Here is a 22,924-nt window from a genome sequence, read left to right as displayed (position 1 = left end):
CAAAGCTCTCTCCAACAACCCAGGGCGAGTTGTGCAATATCATCATGACCTCGCAATCGAAGTCCTGTGAGCTTGATCCACTGCCTACAGACCTATTAAATAAATGTCTTGAAGCACTGCTTCCTTTGATTACCTCAATCATGAACTAATCATTGGCTGAGTCAAAAAGGCACATGTTAGACCGTTGTTGAAGAAGCCTGGAATGGACAAGGAGGAGTTGAAGAAATACCGCCCAGTATCAAATCTGCCTTTTCTGTCTAAGATCTTGGAGGAGGTTGTGTCCCGGCGTTTAGAGGTTCTCCATGCAAACAGTCTCCATAACAACCTGCAATCGGCCTCCTGCATGCACTACTGAGACGGCCCTCCTACGTGTACCAAATTACATAACTTCTGCATTGGATAACAAGTTCAGAGCGGTGCTGGTCATGCTGGATTTGTCAGCTGCATTTGACGTCATCGACCATGGCGTACTTTATAAACGTCTGGAGTACTCTTATGGAGTGACGGGTATCGCACCTATGCTGGATACAGTCTTATCTGAGTGAACGACGACATTGTGTTGCCATCGGATCTACCACCTCACATGGAAAAGTACTAGATTTCGGGGTTCCTCAAGTGTCGGTGTTAGGACCACGGAAATATTGCCTGTAATCAAATCCGATCGTAGAATTTGTCGTCGCCATAGCCTTCGCTATCATTGCTATGCTGATTACACACAAATGTACATGGTCATCAAACTAAAGGACAGTTGGGACACAATTGCAGAAAATCTGAAAGCTTGTCTGACAGACATCAGTACCTGGATGAACGCCAACATGCTAAAGCTTAATCAGGAAAAGACGAAACTAATCGTCTTTTCCCCAAAGTGTCAGCAAACAATGGCTTTCCAGCTCAAGGTCTGTGCCAGAACTATTGAGACTGTCCCAGTTGTTAAAAACATATGGGTATACTTTGATAGTTCACTAAACATGGAGAAACAAGTGAACGCTATTGTTTAATCCTGTTACTACCAGATTAGGAACATTGGCTGTATCCGGCAGCTTATAACTGCATATGCATGCAATATTTTGGTGCATTCACTTGTTACCTCTCGGTTGGATTATAGTAACGCCCTGCTCTGTGGTATATCTGACAAACTAAAAAGCCGTCTGCAACTGCTGCACGGCTGGTTACTCGTACTCGAAAAAGAGAAAGAGCACAACACACATGTGCTATATTCATTGCACTGGTAACCTGTACGATACAGATCGCAGTACACATTCTATGTGTACACATACAAGGCACTGAATGGAACAGCTCCCCTATACCTACAGGAGCTCGTTAACCTGTATCAGCCTTCACGATCACTGCGGTCGGAGTCAGAATCATTGTTTTGTGTCTTAAAATCTTGTACTGTGTCCTATGAAAACCGGTGCTTTAGGAGGGTTTTGGCCACGTTGTGGAATAGCTTACCATCTGCTTGCTTAATGCATAAAAGTGATTGTAAGTCTTTGTTTTTTTGTTTGACAATTATGACTAACGATATATCATACTATTATTCATATAGTGAAAAGCGCTTTAGTTATTTTACAAATTTCATAGGACGCTATAAAAATGTTGTATATTATTTATTATTATTATTAGAGAATTAACACATATTCTACCACTTCTTTTGATGGCAGTACCTGTATTTATCTATTTATCTTTTATTCATATACTTTTCATTCCACTAAATATCCTAAACATAGAGACGTTTTGCAAAGACAATTTGCGTGAGATATACCGTATGTAAAATAATATGCAAGTCATATCTAACAAAGGACACCTTTCTTTGGCCAAAGGAACAAAGGACACGAATTTTTACACAACATGAACTTACTAAAGCAGTTGTGAAATCATCGCTCTTGAAGGGTACATATATTATTATTTATTATTATAAAGTATAACAATATATGCTCGTAACAGGAACCGTTACACCATAAGTTGCCAGACCTAACCCAGTAGTTGCAAGTGATGCATCAGAAAATGATCTCAATGCCATAATACTAGGGTTGTCAAACCGGTCTTATGTTTGTAACCGTAATTATATTTCATGGACAAAACTTGATTGACAAACATTTTAAGACATGCTTGCTCATTCAATTGTGTACTCTTCAGATTTTCTTTACATCTCGCATGTAAAGGCGCGTTCTAACTTAGACAGATGATATTTCACATCTTTGTATTCTGCCTTCCTTTTAAAATTGTTGTTTATGGCGTTGGCGACTTCTCTTTGTCAGAATTTAAGTTAGAGTACAAAATTAACACGAATATGTAATCTTCTGAACATTGTTTTCTTACAAAACTATCCAATTTGGTCGCATCTATACAAATGCAGATAGTTTGTAGGTCTAAGCCAGGGAAACATGGGGCTCCCAAAAGGGGTAAGTAAATGTCCGACTTTTCGGTTAAGGATTTTGGTAACCGTATCGTGGTCGTTCGCCCTAGTAACCGGCTAACCGGCTAACCGTTGACAACCTACATACTACATCTACATACCAAATATATACCATCGGTCAATATCTAAATGTCGACCAATCAGGACCCGACCTAACACGGACATTTTGTCAAATAAAAAAATCAACGCAGATCGCAGTAGTGTTCGTAGTGACACTGCACACTTTTTCATAGGGATATTGGACAACGCATAAATTTCGACTAATCAGAAGCCAGTCTGCAGCAGTCATTTTGCGGAAGTTGTTGGCCTTTTTCACCATCTTCAAGAACACGATTAAAATATTCAATTAAACAACTTTTATTGTGGTTCATAAATCAGAGCAGAAAGTGTTATAGCCTGAAATGACTCCATATGATGGGCCATGATTTAAACCTGTTCGGAAACTTAACATCGAATATCATTAACATGTATTATATGTAACTGCAGTACACCTCTATTACTATGACACTTGTCTCCCCCTGTACAACCACGCATGCTTATTTATTAAATCTGTGTATGTTACATATCTTTGTATACCATTGTAAGTCAAAGATGTTGATATAAGATACAACAAGAGGCACAGATGGCCTGTATCTCTCACCTTGATAATAAAGCAACCATGGGAAATTATTCCCATTGCATAAAATCCCTCCAATTGTACAGAAGAAAAAGTATTTAAAATAATTAAACCTCAAATTTCCCTAATGAGACCCGCAACTCTTCACCCAAAGGGTCACACCCATCATTTATACCAAATTAAGACCCCTTTGCCCAAGGATACTCCAGGCCAAATTTGAATAAAATCCCTCACCCAAACCAAACCAAACTAATACAAAATCTTGGATCCATCTCGGTCTCGCCACTATATCCCTATCAAATCAGGAATGATCTTTTCCTGACAAAAACATAAATGAAAAAAACATCATAAGATAGAATTATTTATTTGTTTCGGATTTAGTGATTTGAATTAACATCAGATTTGTAGTTAATCTAGCAGAAATATATTTGTTAAATATTTAAACGTCAATGTTTCTGTCTTGAATTGTGGAAGATACTGTCCGGCGCCTTGGTATTGCTACTTGTTATATTGTTCCACCAAATGTCTATTGTCCATCAGCGCGCACAACCTGAAACAACAACAAAACATTAGATAGGGAGAAAGGTCATTATCAGTATAGTTCAAATAGTAATTTATTCAATATTTCAACACAATTATAGCAAAAAATATTTTGAAAAGGATGACTCAAGAAAACAGGATCACTCCGAAACAGGATCACTGCAAAACACCAAACAACGCCAACACACGTAGCAGCTCGTTCAGCATGAACAATTTGATGACAAATATCTAAAAAAATATCGATAAATTAATTAAATAAATACAAATTGTATGAAAAATGTCAATAAAACTAAAATATATACTACAATTTTTGTTGAATAATAGATTAATTCAAGTAAAAAACATAAAAAAACATGATTCCAAAAACCTAATCAACGCCATTCACGCGTATCAGCTCGTTCAGCACACAAAATTGATGTAAAGTGTCTAAAAATATCGATGATTTAAAAGAAAATTTCAAATTGTTTGTATAATATGAATAACGCTATAAAACATACTACATTTTCGTTGAAAGTTGATTAATTCAAGTAAAAAACATCAAAAACACAATGAATCTAAAATAACAAACAACGCCATACACGCGTATAAGCTCGTTCAGCTCGTTCAGCATGAAAAAATTGATGAAAAATGTCTAAAGATATCGATAAATTAATCATTTTCTAAAGACAAAAATACGAAATATATGAGAAAATAATATTAAATTTGGAAGAAAAATAACATTTATTGTATGAAACATAAAAAAAATATCATTTACGATAAAAGGGAAGTAACTCTGTATGTTTGAAGAAATTCCGGAAATTTTGTTGTCTTTCCTATTTCATTTTACTAGTAAATACTTTTCACTCCTGGTTAGGTAGCAGAGTACAGTAGAAATGGCTTCACCCTAAAAATAAAGGGCATGTCTCGGATAGACATGGATAGCGGATTCATCCTGCACAACACACCTACATATATATATATATTTATTAACTACATTTTGAATACGTTTTTTTTAGAAGAATGATAGGTTTTTCAAAAAGTGATTTCCCCAGGTTTGGAACTTGTGAAAACCATGGTTACCACATCAAACCACACCAAAATATGCAAAATATCATGATTTTTATCCCAAAATTTGACCCCCGCAAGTAGAATTTATTTTCTTAAAATTATGTCTGAAATTAAATATCGCCTATTCGGTAACAGAAATACTCACGTTTTAGCATAGGTCATTCCGGGGGATTTTTCACAATATTTACACATGTGCCGAGTACAAAAATAGACTACATGAGAAGCTAGCTTTTGTTGTGTAGACACAGATTTGTACATGCCCAAAACTGTAGTCTCAAACCAAATTCGATTTTTTTTTGAAAAACTATGAAGCCAACATAGTCCACTTCATCATGTATATGCCAATTTTAGTGCTGATTTTTTTTAAAATTTTGATACATGTTATATTACAGGGGTTGTTCATTGTATAAAAATATCACCCTTGGCCACCGTACGTTACTGTACTCTGCTACCTTATACATCCCTTTCTTTTCCCCAAAATTTAATCAAAACCTTTTAAATGTCTGAAAATGACACAATGAACAAAAAGATGTATCTGTTTCCTTTCTCACTTTAAAAGTGACCGAGGAATATGAATTCTCCTGAAAGGTGATATTTTTACCAATTCTGCTCTCAAACTACCATCAAAGGGAGGTAATCTGAAAAATGAAAACTTGAAAAGGTTTGTATTTTCAGGAATAAAAATTCTTTTTGGTGGAAATATGATGCTTTAAGATCATGCGCATGTGAAAAACGAAACAGTACAGTGATACTAGGATGTTTCTGTCTTTTGTGATGACGTCATAGTTACTGTGATGTCAGCATAACTATGACGTCATCAATAGGCATCTATGACATCATCAAGGCTCACTGATATCAAAATGAATACCAGGAAACCCATCACAACAACAAACTAGCAACAGACACACTTCCCGTAACCGATGAACAGCACAAAAATGTCAAATATTCTGAAACATCAGACAAATGACACCATAGCAACCGTTGTTTACTTTCCTCGCCTAGAATTGACAGTGACCCCAGACATTGTTCATTTAACATATTTCACTAGAAAAAAAGTTTTCTTCAGCTGTAATTATGGAAATAAAGTTTATTGACATTATTGACTTTGCTAATTTAATCTTTCTCCTGAATTAAGTGGAAAAAAACATATAAAATAGTGTAATTAGAATGAAAACAGATATTTTACCCATTTTCAATAAATACAACTTTATGTGTTAGTTACCATGGTGCTAAACTGAGTGAAACAGACTGAAATCTAGTCTGAATGCATCAGAAGCCTGTGAATTATTTGTTGTTTGGTATCAACTTTACCAGTTACACGATTGACACATATGTGATGAATTGTGAAGTGCCTGTGAAAAGGGCGAGTTACCCCCCTTTATACATTCACAGGTAATAGGCTATTGACCTATATCTTGACCTATATATGTAACCTTTTAAACGTTTTTGAGTAGTTTTAAGCAAGTAGAATTTTTTTTCTTAAAACCTGTCTGAAATTTGATATCGCCTATTCCACATTGTCCACTTCATCATGTATATGCCAATTTTAGTGCTGATTTTTTATAAAAAAATTGATACATGTTATATTACAGGGGTTATTCATTGTATAAAAAATATCACCCATGGCCACCGTACGCTACTGTACTCTGCTACCTTATGACGTCACACTGACGGATAGTTGACACGACACCAGGCTTTGAAGGACGGTTGTGTCTACGATGAGCAACGATGATCAGGTATTTTCTTTACTTTAAAACGTATTTTATGACAATTCTAACTATTTCTTGAATCATAACTGTTATTAAGCTATAGAATAGCTAGAAATTGTTAAATAATTTCAGCCACAAGTTTATCGGCATTTGACAGGGTCGCCTAACAACTTGCAAGGAGCTATCACCGGCTATTACCAGTGTATTTACAGTATGGAAACCTTGAAATACCCCTCTAGAAGACAAGATTGATGTCTTACAAGATAGATGAATACTTTTTCATGCAATATGCTCATGTATTTTCACTTTCGTTATTGAGATTTTCGTGGAAAACAAATATGCATGAAGTCAACCAGATTTCATGGGTAATTATTTAAAATAAACAATGGCTGCCAAAATTCAAAATAGCTGACAGATGACGATATGGCCTACTTTATAGCACATTGAATACAACATATTCTGTTTCTATAAATAGAATCAGAATGGTGAGCGTTAATGTCAAATGCAATCTTATTAACTATATCGTCATCTTGCAGTTTGGCGAATATTATATGAATAATTATCTCACCGAGTCGCCCAAGCAAAAGTGCAAATAAATAGCATCAGGACCAAGGAGGCAAGCGTAGGAAATGAAGCAAGGCAAGTGAAATCCTGTTTAAAATTCAGCAAGGAATCGCCATGATACGAGTTCACATGGCATATAGTATAGACATAAGTAATTACGAGATTATAGATACAACCGTATATACAGGTATATATACTATGGTGGCATATTTCTGCCATCGTGTTATTCTAGGTCGCGTTACGGTAACACGACTTGTCGAGATAATTATGTCGACAAGTCGTGTTATTTCATTTCATTAACGCGACGTTTCACAAAATCATGTCGACCTGTCGCGATAATTTATCACGACCGGTCAAGTTAGATTATCACGGATCTCGACCTAAATTTTGCTTTTGCCCAGATATGCCATCTAGTTAATTTTTGCCGCGATAAGTTATAAATAGACACTCGGTTATTCCGGAACATCTCAGGATTTACACTATACTTTGCTGGTTAGTACCTTGCAGTGAGCAGCCCCAGCAAGTCTAACACACATGTAAGTACAAATGTAGGAACAGAAACTGTTGTTTCATCGTGTAATATCCATAAAACAATGCAATCTAATGATTAATGGTGTTAGTCATTATCATGTGTTCCGATGTTTACACCAATTTACCATATTTACTAGGAACAGACACAGGGGCTTGTAAGAACCCACATAGGCTTAAAGGCAATATGCATAACTTATAAGGCTACATTATCATAAAAAGGGGATGCATTACCTCCCAGGTTGACAAGCGCCTACATCAGAGTGGGTTTCCTTATTGAGCTGGTTGCTACTAAGGCAAACAATTTTTAAAAAATCTTTTGTTTCCGTTTCCCCTTGTTATGTTACCTACTCTTGATTTTTGTGTCTACCCGAAAACACAAGCATTTTTTTTGGCCTAAACACAAACATGCATTTACGTGATTATGCCATGATGTGGCGTTCGTCGTCCGTCCGTCCGGCGTCAATATTTTACTTCAAACAACTTCTTCTCAATAACCAAAAGGCCTACGATGATGATATTTGGCCAGAAGCAAACTTGGATAAAGGGCTACCAAGTTTGTTAAAATAAATGACCTTCACCTATTTTCAAGGTCACAGGGGTCAAATATGTTAAAAACCTTTAAACAACTTCTTGATGACCGAAAACCCTAGGATGATGCTATTTGGCTAATAGCATGCTAGGATGAAGGGCTACCAAGTTTGTTCAAACGAATGACTTTTATATATATTCAAGGTCACAGGGGTCAAATATGTTAAAAACCTTTAAACAGCTTCTTCTCAATAACCGAAAACCCTAGGATGATGCTATTTGGCCAGTAGCATGCTGTGATGAAGGGCTACCAAGTTTGTTCAAATGGATGACCTTGACCCACTTTCAACCTAATGTTCTTGTTCGACATTCAAGGACACAGACTTCATGTTTAAATCTTTTAATAGGTTCTTGTGAATGAAATACTGATATTTTGCCTGTAGCTGTATTTTAGTCCACTTTTATGATTACAAGTGTGAGATTAATACCAGGTGAGCGATGCAGGCCCATTGGGCCTCTTGTATAATTATATATCACCACAAACTTGTACCACACACGCATAAACATTACCCCCCTCACTCATAACTCGGATTGGTCCGCATGCTGACCATATTTTAGTCATATGATGTGCATAAAAAATAAAATTTAACTGTGAAGGCCCAAATTTGGCACTCCTCCTTTATGATTAAGCACTGTGTGTGTACAGTAATTCCCTGATTGTGAATGAGCTGATATTAATGCATTTAAATTGCCTGGTAGGCTTACAACTGTTTTTTATTTGAATTAAAGATAGCGTAAAATTGCACACTGAGTGACCATAATCTAATGATTTCATATAACATAGATATACAAATGTATTTTAGTTATTGTCTTACAGAAAGATGAATGGAAACCACTACATTGGAGCTCATGCATTTGATAACCTGATGGTCAATGATGGTGCAATTTTGAACAGGGATGACCTGATAGCAATATACTATCACACTGGCTATGCTATAAAGGAAATCATCGGATTTATGGCTCTTCGTCATGCCACAGCTGTTAGTGAAAGACAAGTCCATCATATATACTTAGAAGCATGAATTTGCATAGACGAAACAATGAATCACCACTAGAAGACATAGTTAGAGTAATACTGCAAGAATTGTCAAAAACCGGACAGAATGTTGGTTACAGGGCAATGAGGAGACGGTTACTAACTGATCATGACATCAACGTCACATCAGAAACGGTGAGGCTTGCTCTATCAGTACTAGATGCTGAAGGCGTACATACTCGCAGTCGTCACGTGTTTCGGCGTCGTCACTATCTCAGCAAAGGCCCAAACTTTGCTATCCATATTGATGGTTGGGATAAACTGAAACCCTATGGTATTTCCATTCATGCAGCAATTGATGGATTTTCTAGACGGCTTGTTTGGCTTGAAGCATGCAGCTCTAACAGAAAAACAGAATATATTGCACATTTTTATATGAATTATGTTCGTGAGATAAATGGTGTGCCATTTATCATTTATGCCGATAAAGGGACTGAGAACTCCATTGTACGTGACCTGCAGTATGCACTTCGTTGGAACCACACTGATCCCTTTCAGGGACTCTCTAGTTTCATATATGGCTCCTCTCTCAGAAATACACGAATCGAAAGATTCTGGAGGAATCTTCGCTGTATGTGTGGGCAAACATGGATGGATTTGTTCAAATCAATGACAGAGCATGGTATACTGGACACAACTGATGATGTTCACCTGCAATGTATTCGGTATTGTTTCTTACAGCTGGTAAGCAAGGATTTGGAAGATGTAGTGCGTCACTGGAATGAACATAGAGTTAGACCAAGCAGGAACGCAGATGGTCCTTTTGGAAAGCCAGATGTTCTCTACTACCAACCAGAGGTATTTGCAACAAAGGATTTTAAAATGACTCTACCAGGAAATGTTGATGGTATTGTACAAGAGTACTGCCATGCTCCAACAGCAAATGGTGTCTGTGATGAATTTCAAGTTCTGGCAGATCACATCATCCAAGAACATAGATTGCTCTACCCACCAACCTCAAGGGATGAAGCACTTGAACTTTTCTGCAATATGATTCTTCATATTGATGAAATTGATGAATTGACATACAGATCCTGCCAACATGTTTAATTGTCATAGTTCGCACAGAGAGCCATTTCAGAAGAATTATATTATGCAGGGATGTATGAGAAAGGGATGGAAGTGTGCTAGGTTCTGGTAATGTCAGGGCCTGTATTCATGAAACCATTCTCATGCTCAAGCAGTGATTCTGTGCTCAAACAAACATTCTTTAACATGCTTAAATCATGTGATACCGTAAAAAAGTAAAGTGCAAATATTCTTAACAGTATTCGGCTTGAAGTCCCTCAAAACTTCTTTCAAAGCATTGGCAAAATTAGATTTTTTTTTTTATTTATCACTGGAACAAGAAACAGACTTGAGAACAGAATCTGAGTTTGAGCATGAGAATGGTTTCATAATACCAGCCCTGATCTATTTACAATATGATTGCCATCTTATATTGAAAAACATGTTGTTACAATGAATCTTCCCAAATGTTTTGAAAATAGATTTATTGCATTATTGTTGTTTACTGAAAGTTAAATCTGTCCCAATTTCAATATGGCCACCTTTGTGGTCATCTTGAAAGGGACTATTACAGGTACTACAGGAGTACTGCACTACACTTGGTTTAAATGCTGAGATGGAGACTTGGAGAAAATACAAGATGTATTGGACATTATATAATTATCAAAAGTTAGTCCTCCTAAATTTGAAATTGGATCTGTAGGATGTACTATTAAAAGAACCTTTTTTATTGGTGTCTCCAGCACCTGGGTTGGTCTCTCAGTAGAAATCTCATTATGATTCATAACTACTAGCTAGATACACCCTATTTGGCTTTAAAAGTTTTAGCTCACCTGTTTGATGGACTAGTGTAAGACTATAAATGCCATGGTGTGGCATATGTCCAGCTTAATTTTTTTCTTTAAACATTTTCTTCTGAAGAACCAAAAGACCTAGTGTAATAATGTATTGTCAGTAGCTTCCAGTTTAAAGGGCTATTTATATTGTACAAAAAAAAACCTAGACCAACTTTGAAGGTTGCACGTGTAAAAAACATGTTTAAATATTTAAAAAAAAAGATCCATAAGGTGTAGAATAATGATATTTAACCTGTAACATTTAATGATATCTCTATTTCAGTTAGAGATAAAGGAATATTGACATTATAGGCTCAATGCACGTTGACTTGACGTCATGCAATTTGGTACGACTGGGGAATCCTCCCGTCTCAACCATAGGGTGAGATCTTTTTTCTCAAATTAAACATGGTGATTGAAACACTGTAGTCAAGTACATGAGATCTCAATTGTTTGAGGATGTGATCCCAATTAATTTATGACATCTCAAACAATTGAGATCTCTTGTACTTGACTACAGTGTTTCAATCACCATGTTTAATTTGAGAAAAAAGATCAGCTGGATTCTGCAATGGAGACTGTAATAGAATATTTGTAGTTACAGTGACATTGACCTTAGATACGTTTTAAACTCCTATTGCATATCTACTTATCTCAGTGTATCATAAAGATGTCATAAATTAATTGGGATACATCCCAATTATTTCGATTTAGTGTCATATTTAAATTTATATAGATATCTTAATTTAGTTTTAGTTTATGAGATATCTCTGAAAGTATATATATAGATATCTCTTTTAGGTATTGCATGTTAGGTTGGCATCCCACATGGGACTTTTTGTTTGTTAAAATATAAGGCTGTTTGATACATTAAACACATTTTAGTTAGTCGAGAACTAGAGTGATCGATGCAATTAATAAAATATTTTTTCTCAGTAAAGTGACCAGGATGGTTATGAGACATACCCGGGGGTACCATGGTATGTGTTGTCTTGAGCTATATTCTTTGTATAGCACTGTATGACATGAGTACACATAACTTCAATGCTATTTTCCTTAATATGAATGCATGTATCATGTACATACAAGGTTTGCACATTTATATCCAAAGATGATTCAGGATTTGTTTGAAGTATTTTGACAACAAATTGGGGAAGGGTTATAATTAGAATTTTAAATTGGAGTGGTCAGTATCCTTGTGATCCAAAATCTGATGGATGATGTGACAAAAGCTGTGGTATTCTTTAAATTTGATAAATCAAGTTAGAAATGTTAATGGTGTAATTCTTATTTGTTTTTATTAACTATTATAGTTTTACTATAGCAAAGGTCTATGTATAGTTCTTGTCTACGAAGTTACTAATAAATCTTGTGAAATATAGTGAAGGGAAATTAGCTTACGCAATGTGCAAACAAGCAGTGAAACATGGTGTTCAGAAATATGAAGTGATGGTGAGGAAAATGTTGAGACAGTCACATTGTGAATGTAATCATATCTGAAAATAAATATGGAATGATATGTTATTTCTGGAAAGTTGATTTATGAAAAGATACTACATATGACATTGACCTTCAACTTGTCTCAAAAGATTAATGTCCAGAATAATTGATAGAATTTTATGAAATTTTGGTACACATGGACAAGATTTTCTCATGTTAACTATATTCTGTACCTGTGACCTTGATATTGATTTTGTGACCTTGCCCTTCAACAGGTCACGAAAACTAAATGTCAAGATATTTGTGTGACTGTTCATGAAATATGGTTGAACAAACCAAATACTGATAGACAAACATATGAATTACCTGAAAGACTGGCACAAATACATATAATCTGCCAACAACGTTGATCTATCAGAGCATAATATTCATCACACAGATGTTGCCAAACTTCAAACGTAGCCGATCTCATTGTATCATGTAGACATTGACCAAGTTTGATAAATATCCACTCGTATTTGACAAAGTTATTGTGCGGAAATCATCAAACAATCAGAACACAGTAAGCTAATTAATTATCTGCGAATTACGCTCAACTTTGAACTTGGCCTTAGTTTTCATATATCCGGTCTTTTTTACTTAGTTATTGTGCGGAAACTATCGACAAATCAGAGTGCAGTATGCTAATTAATTATACATGGATTTTGCTCAACTGTGAACTTTGACCTGCTGTTGTGCAGAAACCATTGACCAATTAGAGCATATGACGCTAATGAATTATGTGCAGATTTCTCCCAACTTCGAACTTGTCCTTGGTCTCCATATACTGTACATACTTACTAAGTTTCATAAAAGTTTGAGGATATTTAAGCAAGTTATCTTGCGGATCCAAAGTGTGGATGGATGCTCTTCATACCATTATATGTTCTGTCAAATTTTTTGAGGGCTTAATAATAAAAATACAAGGTACAATACTGATGCTTCAACAATTTTAAACATTTAACAGATTTCAATACACAAAGTAAGAGTGAAGAAAAATCAATATACTAAGTAATGAGACATAATCATAAAGCAACCATGCAATGATTAAGAACTTGATGTACTTTATAAAATGTGAAGATGTATTGGTAATGTTGATGTTAATTGATAATGTTAACTGACATATAACTGACCCGACCTGCTTAACTACAAATGTACCTTAGAACTGAACATTTATCAAATAATTGAATTTGCATGGTTTATTTTTGTATCGTAGCATATTTATGCTAACTATTTAATTTAGTTTCATGCACAAAATGTTCAATTTTATGGTATTTTGTATCAGAGAAGAGAAAGTGCTGTTTTATATATATATATACCAACAAATAAGAAATATTATTGGGTGTTATCATTTTAAAATGTACACTTACGCATCTCGTTTATTTGTAATAATGATCTATAGAGTTCAACATACACTGACTCGACTTATTCTTACACTACAATGACTGTTGACAATACATAATTGAGAAAGATATCAACTACCATGTAATATTGCAATAATTGTTTCTCAATAATTATAATGCAACTTATTAAATGAAAGGCAGCTGATAGGACCTCCCTAGTTTCTATGGAAGCAATAAAAGTACATATTGTTCTTGACTTGACTCCTGCACCACCATGCATGTTGAACATTACGTATTTGGTAAAATTTCTTTTTTGAAATATGTAATATGCAATAGACATGAAATGATCTAAATATAACACTTTCAAATGTAATGTGGAAACTCAAGAATATCATTGAAAAGTATAAATATATATATATTCAAGACCAAACACCAAGTTTCAATTATGGTTGTTATTATAAGCATTAGATAGCACATTACATAATACATGTACAATTTTATATAATAACTAACTTGGTATTAAATTCAACAGCACACACGAGTATGCATGCATTAATTAAAGTACCTGGTAAGTATCCGAGTATCTCTCAGTGCAAATTTTATAGGAAAAATCATTTAAAAGTAAACATGCTGTATCAGGAGTGTTTTTAAATCACAATGACACAACAAATGAGATTCAGTAGAATAGTTATATGTATATATTACACATGACTGCATACAGCATAACTCTGATCAGCATGTTTTAAACTTTCATGTGGAAAACACTAATCTGACTATTTTTTTTAAAGGGTGAGTATAAAGTTCTTTAGCATGAAATAAGCAAGCAAATTGTTGTGTGATAGAACACAACTTTACTGCAAATTAAGTTGAACAAAAGCACCACCCACAGATGCATAATATAATATATACCCCTTGATAAACAAAGAGTATTAATTCTTTTCAAAATACATGTAATTCAAAAGGCCTAAATTAGGAATTGACATAACTGCAACAAACTTTCCATAATATCATTCAAAATCCGAGGCAGATTTGTATTGTTTGGGGTTAAGCGTCTTCACAACATCCAGGGTCATATGAAGACAGGTCCCTAGGGAGACACTGTGGATCTCCAGACAATATTGAAATGTCAAAAGAGAACAAGGGCAATTTTGACAAAATGAAATTTTGAATTCGAAAAAAACAATTACATGATGCGATAATAAACTTTACCAGGAGGACCGGCAAACCATGCATGTAAGTCCAGCTACTACATGATACACTTTTTAATGATGCACAATATCTGTGTAAAATATAAAGGTCACTTTGGATAAGAAACAAGAGTACCGCGGGGTGGAACAATATATGCCCGTCGAATGCCACATAGTGTTATATACTTTCTTACATTGAAATAAGATCTGCATCATTCTAAGAGTGGTTAGCTGACATGCTCTAAAACAATGTAGGAGAAATTCTCCGGACAAAAAATCAAATACTGAAATGAACAAAGGGCAATAACCTTTAGAAAAATTGTCGAATCAAAATTCTTTTCAAGGAAACACAACAACATATCATGATTATTTGGCCTACTGAGTTTCACAGAAATCCGTCAAAAGATGTAGGAGGAGATCTCCAGACAAAAAATCTTTTAAGAGGGACACAAATTCATATCATGATTATAATGTATACCAGGTTTCAAAGAGATCGGTTGAAAATTGTATGAGGAGATTGCAAGACAAACAAAAGATTACACAGGACGGCCGACGCCATACTATAATACTCCTGTCAAATTTGACCGGCGTATAATTATGGACATAACAAAAATTACAGGACAAAGTGTCCCAAAATGTTTTATGCTGCATAAAATGAGTATTAACAGTTTTAATAAAAATAACTTCAAATTATTGTAAAAGACAACTTTAAGTACATATCATCATATCATGGTTGTGAATTACTACCATCCAGTTGCATCATATTGTTTCACCATGTAACATATATTGAGAAGTCATGTTACTTTTATCCATTTGTGATAATAATGTCACCAAGTCTTAATGACCATCACTATAACTTGACAAGATAGTTTTCTTGAAAATTTGACAAAGTTTTGGTTGAATTATGCCCCATTATAGAGAAAAACAATAACTGGATGGCAGAACCATGCCACATACTCAAGTTCAACAGCAAATATCTATCTGTAGAAACTTTAAAAAAAAACAAATCATTTAAAAGAAACATCCTGTTTCAGGATTTTTTGGCACATGTCTTAATGCAACAATGCAAATAAAGTTCTAATAGAATAGTTTGGAAATTCTTGAAAAAGCTTTCCTGCAGATGTGGCAGCATTTTCCTCTCTCCTCAAGTTCAATAGCACACACATAGCAGAGTATGTGTCCACAATCCAAGAANTTGGTAACCACCCTTCCGACAAAATTTCCTGGCAGTGAGCCAACGCCTTTTGCAGCGTTGTCGGTTTTCTCAGCCTCATCTATGGAATCACCTGCCGCCTGGAATGGTGCAGCAACCAGGCCTCCAACGGCTGCTACTGGTACCCAAATAGGGGACGTTACAACGGTAAAAAATTTACGAAGACCACTTTTGACTTCCTTGTCAGACATTTTAAATGTTTTCGTGTTATCAAACTGCACTGATAACGAAACAAGAAATGATGTTTTTCCGCATGTTTTTTTGCGAGGCCTTCAACAGAATATCCGGGTTAAGCGTATAGGAGTATAGAAAGGTTTTTTTCTCCTTGTCACTGAAATTGGGGACTAAAACAAGTAAATATATTTGCAATATTATTGTTAATGAGAAATTTTATAATGAATGCTGAAATACTATATCTAGGTCAGCTGTAAAGCCCCTCTCCCCTTTTTGTACCTGCGTCTTTCCATGGCCATCTACACCTCTGTGACGTAATTGTGTTTACTACAATAATCGGGAACCTAAACGGTCACGTGCTCACTGTGATATGCGAATTGAATATGCACCAGTGCAAGATTTTTTTTAAACAAATACACATTCCGCTGTAATGCACTCTATGCAAAACCTACCCTTGTTGAAGATACGAAAATGTATTGAATAAAACCCCTTCTACACAATACCATTTTACGGTAGTTCTCTTTTCGAGTCGCTCAATATCGCCAATAAATAATTATGATCGACTGTGTAATGCTGATGTTAAAGTCGAACATTTACAGCCACGTTATAACGTGTAAAATTAGTGTAAAGATGGTACCATTTAAAATGTGTTTGTTTGTGTTTTACGTCCTATTAGACCTATTTCATTTTGGGGTAAACCTAGCACGGAGCGTGAAAACAGAGACCCAGACAACCAAATACTGAAGTTATTTAAAAAATAATTGTATATGGAACGTAGCGTATAGGGTATGTCGGAGTGTGTAGACGCACATGTAAATGGCTACAACAGGTAAGCAATTATGTAACCGGCAACCACAGTCGTTATAGTATTTCGTGGCTCAATGCGACAGGTATATGACCGTGGTAACTGAAATTTCAATATCTCCGTTAAGGATCTCACCCGNGCATGCACAGTGTCTTTGTTTTCAGTATAAACCATAATTAAAAAATATCTTTCCTGAAAAAACCCCAGTAAGGTGAGATCAGCCAAGTGAAGTTTAGTTTATCAGTTGTACATGTAATGAAAATCAGGGGATGTTACAGCAGGTAAGGAGCACTAAAAGATCGTTCTCTAGTGTTTTGTCGCAAGCAGCGGACAGGAATCCTTAATACAGATGAAATGAAAAATAATTTTGAGATGTTCCCTGATTTTACTACTTTCAGTGTCCGTCTCTGGCGCCGTGGGAGGTCTGCCTCAAACTGAGAAATGTCTATTAACAGCTATGGTCATTTAAGGACGTGCCAGGTTTTGGTGGTGGAGGAAAGCCAGAGTTCCCGGAGAAAAACCACCGACCTACGGCCAGTACTTGGCGACTGCCCCATGTAGGTGTAGAACCCGCGACCCAGTGGTGGATGGCTAGTTGTAGCAGAATGTCAGACATCTTAACCACTTGACCGCTATTTAAAGTGACACATGTTATATGTTGATGTTAATATCTCAATCACGTAGAAATAGTTTTGTTCTTTCATTTGGTATGACAACGCCATTCTATATGAGCGTACAACTGTTATTTGCCACATATGAACACAAACCTTAAGAACTACTTTTACCAATGCATGACTAGGCTTCTGGAAATTACTATTTTAAAAACATTATTCAAAAATGTTTAAAGCAATTCAAGAAACAGGTATGATTTAAAAAGAAAATCTCTCTCATTCCTTTGAGTATATGACAGAACAGTCCAGGATAAGAAAATAATATAAGAATGTTCTGTCGTAACTCTCATTCACGTGCGGGACCTCACAATAAGACAACAATGACGGGACGCCACAAATTATGTAATATTCCAGTTCTACGATGGGGACTTTTCACCGCAGTTTTTAGTTTTGGAGCTAGTTCTAGTGATTAAAATAATAGAGGAATTCTTTTCATCGGGATTTTCAAATTGGTGTAAAACCATCAAGTCACTTATACACGACATCCAGAGGTTACGCTCACCTACGCTCTCTACACCCCTGGAAATGTCAAAGCAAAAATGAAGGCTTGGTGTGCGCCACCTTGTTAATAAGACAAGAAGACTAGTTCGATCTATTGATGTACACCAAAAGAATCTCGCGGTCGCCTAACGGTAAAACTTCACCGGCTTTAAAGTCGGATGTCGCTCCTTTATAGTCTTCAAGGACAGGTATCAGCCTAGCGATTGGTCAGGTTTTTTTTGTACCTGAGACAAATCAAATAGCTAGCTGCGTGTCTTCAATTGTGCTATGACAGATTCCAGGGACGTATAGAGCATAAGTGAGCGTAACTCCTGGATTATCGAGGATGCAGGTCACCTGGCGCCAGCAGACGTTTCTTGATGAAAAAACCGTTCCCAAATGGAAATGTCCATTCTGAATTTCCTCTCCTTTTTAAGTCGTTTTCAACCTCGTCCTGAATATTTTCATACTGACAACCAATGATAATGAATGTATCATGTTACCAGTAGTAGTTCACAAACACTAACCTAACCAATATCAAGTCTTGGATCCGTCTCTACTTTGCCCCAATATCCACACCAAATACGAAATTGTGTATATTTTCCTGAATCAAATATCAATATAAAATGCAAACTTTGTTGTTTTACAATCATTATGAAACAAATTATTTCAACTTATATTAATCACTCTTGTTGGCAGGGTGTTAGCGCGGAGGGGTCTTAATGTGGGAGGAAACTGGAGTACCCGGAGAAAACCCACGTGGTCGTGTAGGTGGCCTCATACCTTTTTACCTCCGATCAGGGAAAGAAATGTCGTTTACCTTGGTGAAAAGCTAGTGTGCTATCCACTGCGACACCTGACCAGCCCCAATCAAGCACCAGTGAACAATAAGATATAAGCTTTCACACTATTTCATGTATATGCTTGAAGTTGTTATTATTTCAAAATAACACAAGATATTAAAGTTGAAAAAAGCAAACTTGTTTTTGGAAGATTTAAACGCCAATGTTTTCTTTTGTGTTAAAAGATGAACGTTAAACAAACACATTAGATTGCATCTGATTATTGATATATAAAACGACTTACACTGCACCATACACTGCACCATACACTGTACCATACACTGCACCTTACGCTGCACCATACACTACACCATACACTGTACCATACAATGTACCATATACTGTACTATACACTGTACCATACACTGCACCTTACACTGCACCATCCACTACACCATACACTGTACCATATACTGTACCATACACTGCCCCATACACTGTACCATATACTGTACCATACACTGCCCCATACACTGTACCATATACTGTACCATACACTGCACCATACACTGTACCATATACTGTACCATACACTGTACCATACACTACACCATACACTGTACCGTACACTGCACCATACACTGCACCATACACTGTACCGTACACTGTACCATACACTGTACAATACACTGCACCATACACTGTACCATACACTGTACTATACACTGTACCATACACTGCACCATACACTGTACTATACACTGTACCATACACTGCACCATACACTGCACCATACAATGTACCATATACTGTACTATACACTGTACCATACACTGCACCTTACACTGTACCATACAATGTACCATATACTGTACCATACACTGTACCATACACTGCACCATACACTGTACCATACACTGCACCTTACACTGCACCATACACTACACCATACACTGTACCATATACTGTACCATACACTGCACCATACACTGTACCATACACTGCACCATCCAATGTACCATACACTGTACCATACACTGCACCTTACACTGCACCATACACTGCACCATACACTGTACCATACACTGCACCATACAATGTACCATACACTGTACCATACACTGTATCATTCACTGTACCATACACTGTACCATACACTGTACCATACACTGTCCCATACCCTGTACCATACACTACACCATACACTGTACCATACACACCATACAATGTACCATATACTTTACTATACACTGTACCGTACACTGTACCATACACTGTACCATACACTGTACTATACACTGCACCATACAATGTACCATACACTGTACCATACACTGTACTATACACTGCACCATACAATGTACCATACACTGTACCATACACTGTACTATACACTGCACCATACAATGTACCATACACTGTACCATACACTGTATCATTCACTGTACCATACACTGTACCATACACTGTACCATATACTGTACCATATACTGTACCATACACTACACCATACACTGTACCATACAATGTACCATATACTTTACTATACACTGTACCGTACACTGTACCATATACTACACCATACACTGTACCATACACTGTACCATACACTGTACCATACACTACACCATACACTGTACCATACAATGTACCATATACTGTACTATACACTGTACCGTACACTATACCATACAATGTACCATACACTGTACCATACACTGTACTATACACTACACCATACACTGTACCATACAATGTACCATATACTGTACCATACACTGTACCATACACTGTACCTTACACTGTACTATACACTGTACCGTACACTGTACCATACAATGTACCATACACTGTACCATATACTGTTCTGTACACTGTACCGTACACTGTACCATACACTGTACCATACACTGTACCATACACTGTACGATACACTACACCATACAATGTACCTTGCCCTGAACCATACACTGTACCATACACTGTACCATACACTGCACCATACACTGCACCATTCACTGAAGCATACACTGTACCATACACTGTACCATACACTGCACCATACGCTGTACCATACACTGTACCATACACTGTACCATATACTGTTCTGTACACTGTACCGTACACTGTACCATACACTGTACCATACAATGCACCATACACTGCACCATACACTGTACCATACATTGCACCATACACTGTACCATACACTGCACCATACCCTGCACCATTCACTGCAGCATACACTGTACCATACATTGCATGATACACTGTACCATACACTGCACCATACACTGTACCATACAATGTACCATACACTGCACCATACACTGTACCATACACTGTACCATACACTACACCATACACTGTACCATACAATGTACCATATACTGTCCCATACACTGTACCATACACTGTACCTTACACTGTACTATCCACTGTACCGTACACTGTACCATACAATGTACCATACACTGCACCATACACTGCACCATACAATGTACCATACACTGTACCATACACTGCACCATACGCTGTACCATACACTGTACCATACACTGTACCATATACTGTTCTGTACACTGTACCGTACACTGTACCATTCACTGTACCATACACTGTACCATACACTACACCATACACTGTACCATACATTGCACCATACACTGTACCATACACTGCACCATACCCTGCACCATTCACTGCAGCATACACTGTACCATACATGGCATGATACACTGTCCCATACACTGCACCATACACTGTACCATACACTACACCATACACTGCACCATACAATGTACCATATACTGTACTATACACTGTACTATACACGGTACCATACACTGTACCATTCACTGTACCATACAATGTACCATATACTGTACTATACACTGTACCATTCACTGTACCATTCACTGTACCATACACTGTACCATACACTGTACCATATACTGTTCTGTACACTGTACCGTACACTGTACCATTCACTGTACCATACACTGTACCATACACTGCACCATACAATGTACCATATACTGTACCATACACTGTACCATACACTGTACCATTCACTGTACCATACCCTGTACCATACACTGCACCATACACTGTACCATACAATGTACCATACACTGTACCATACACTGTACCATACACTGCACCATACACTGTACCATACACTGCACCATACACTGCACCATTCACTGCAGCATACACTGTACCATACACTGTACCATACACTGCACCATACACTGAACCATACACTGCACCATACTGTACCATACAATGTACCATATACTTTACTATACACTGTACCGTACACTGTACCATACACTGTACCATACGCTACACCATACACTGTACCATACACTGCACCTTACACTGTACCATACAATGTACCATACAATGTACCATACACTGCACCATACACTGCACCATACACTGCACCATTCACTGCAGCATACACTGTACCATACACTGCACCATACAATGTACCATACACTGTACCATACACTGCACCATACACTGTACCATACACTACACCACACACTGTACCTTACACTGTACCATACACTACACTATACAATGTACCATACACTGCACCATACATTGTACCATACACTGTACCATACACTGTACCATACACTGCACCATACAATGTACCATACACTGCACTATACACTGTACCATACATTGCACCAAACACTGCACCATACAATGTACCATACACTGCACCATACACTGAACCATACACTGCACCATACAATGTACCATACACTGCACCATACACTGAACCATACACTGCACCATACAATGTACCATACACTGCACCATACACTGAACCATACACTGCACCATACAATGTACCATACACTGCACCATACACTGAACCATAC

The 22,924-nt window shown here is 36.7% G+C and overlaps 1 protein-coding gene and 1 long non-coding RNA gene across 2 annotated transcripts; both read left to right on the top strand.

Moving 5' to 3' along the window:
* The first annotated feature begins 969 nt into the window (after window positions 1-969).
* On the top strand, window positions 970-17,613 carry LOC110463047. The gene is made up of 3 exons (XR_002464341.1): window positions 970-1,482; window positions 6,212-6,355; window positions 17,491-17,613. It is a non-coding gene; the product is annotated as an uncharacterized LOC110463047 (long non-coding RNA).
* Window positions 7,080-11,546, top strand: LOC110463046. The gene is made up of 2 exons (XM_021517382.1): window positions 7,080-7,428; window positions 8,829-11,546. Exon 2 carries the CDS (start codon window positions 9,030-9,032, stop codon window positions 10,095-10,097), a length of 1,068 nt encoding a protein of 355 aa, XP_021373057.1. The 5' UTR covers window positions 7,080-7,428; window positions 8,829-9,029; the 3' UTR covers window positions 10,098-11,546.
* Window positions 17,614-22,924: the final 5,311 nt, after the last annotated feature.

This window comes from Mizuhopecten yessoensis, unplaced genomic scaffold (assembly GCF_002113885.1).
Source record: "Mizuhopecten yessoensis strain PY_sf001 unplaced genomic scaffold, ASM211388v2 scaffold10861, whole genome shotgun sequence".
Taxonomy (NCBI): Eukaryota; Metazoa; Mollusca; class Bivalvia; order Pectinida; family Pectinidae; genus Mizuhopecten; species Mizuhopecten yessoensis.
This window is presented reverse-complemented; position numbering and strand designations above follow the sequence as displayed.

What these genes read in the sequence shown, in the direction of transcription:
- LOC110463046 (XM_021517382.1), top strand. Translation starts at nt 9,030, where the DNA reads ATGAATTTGCATAGACGAAACAATGAATCACCACTAGAAGACATAGTT.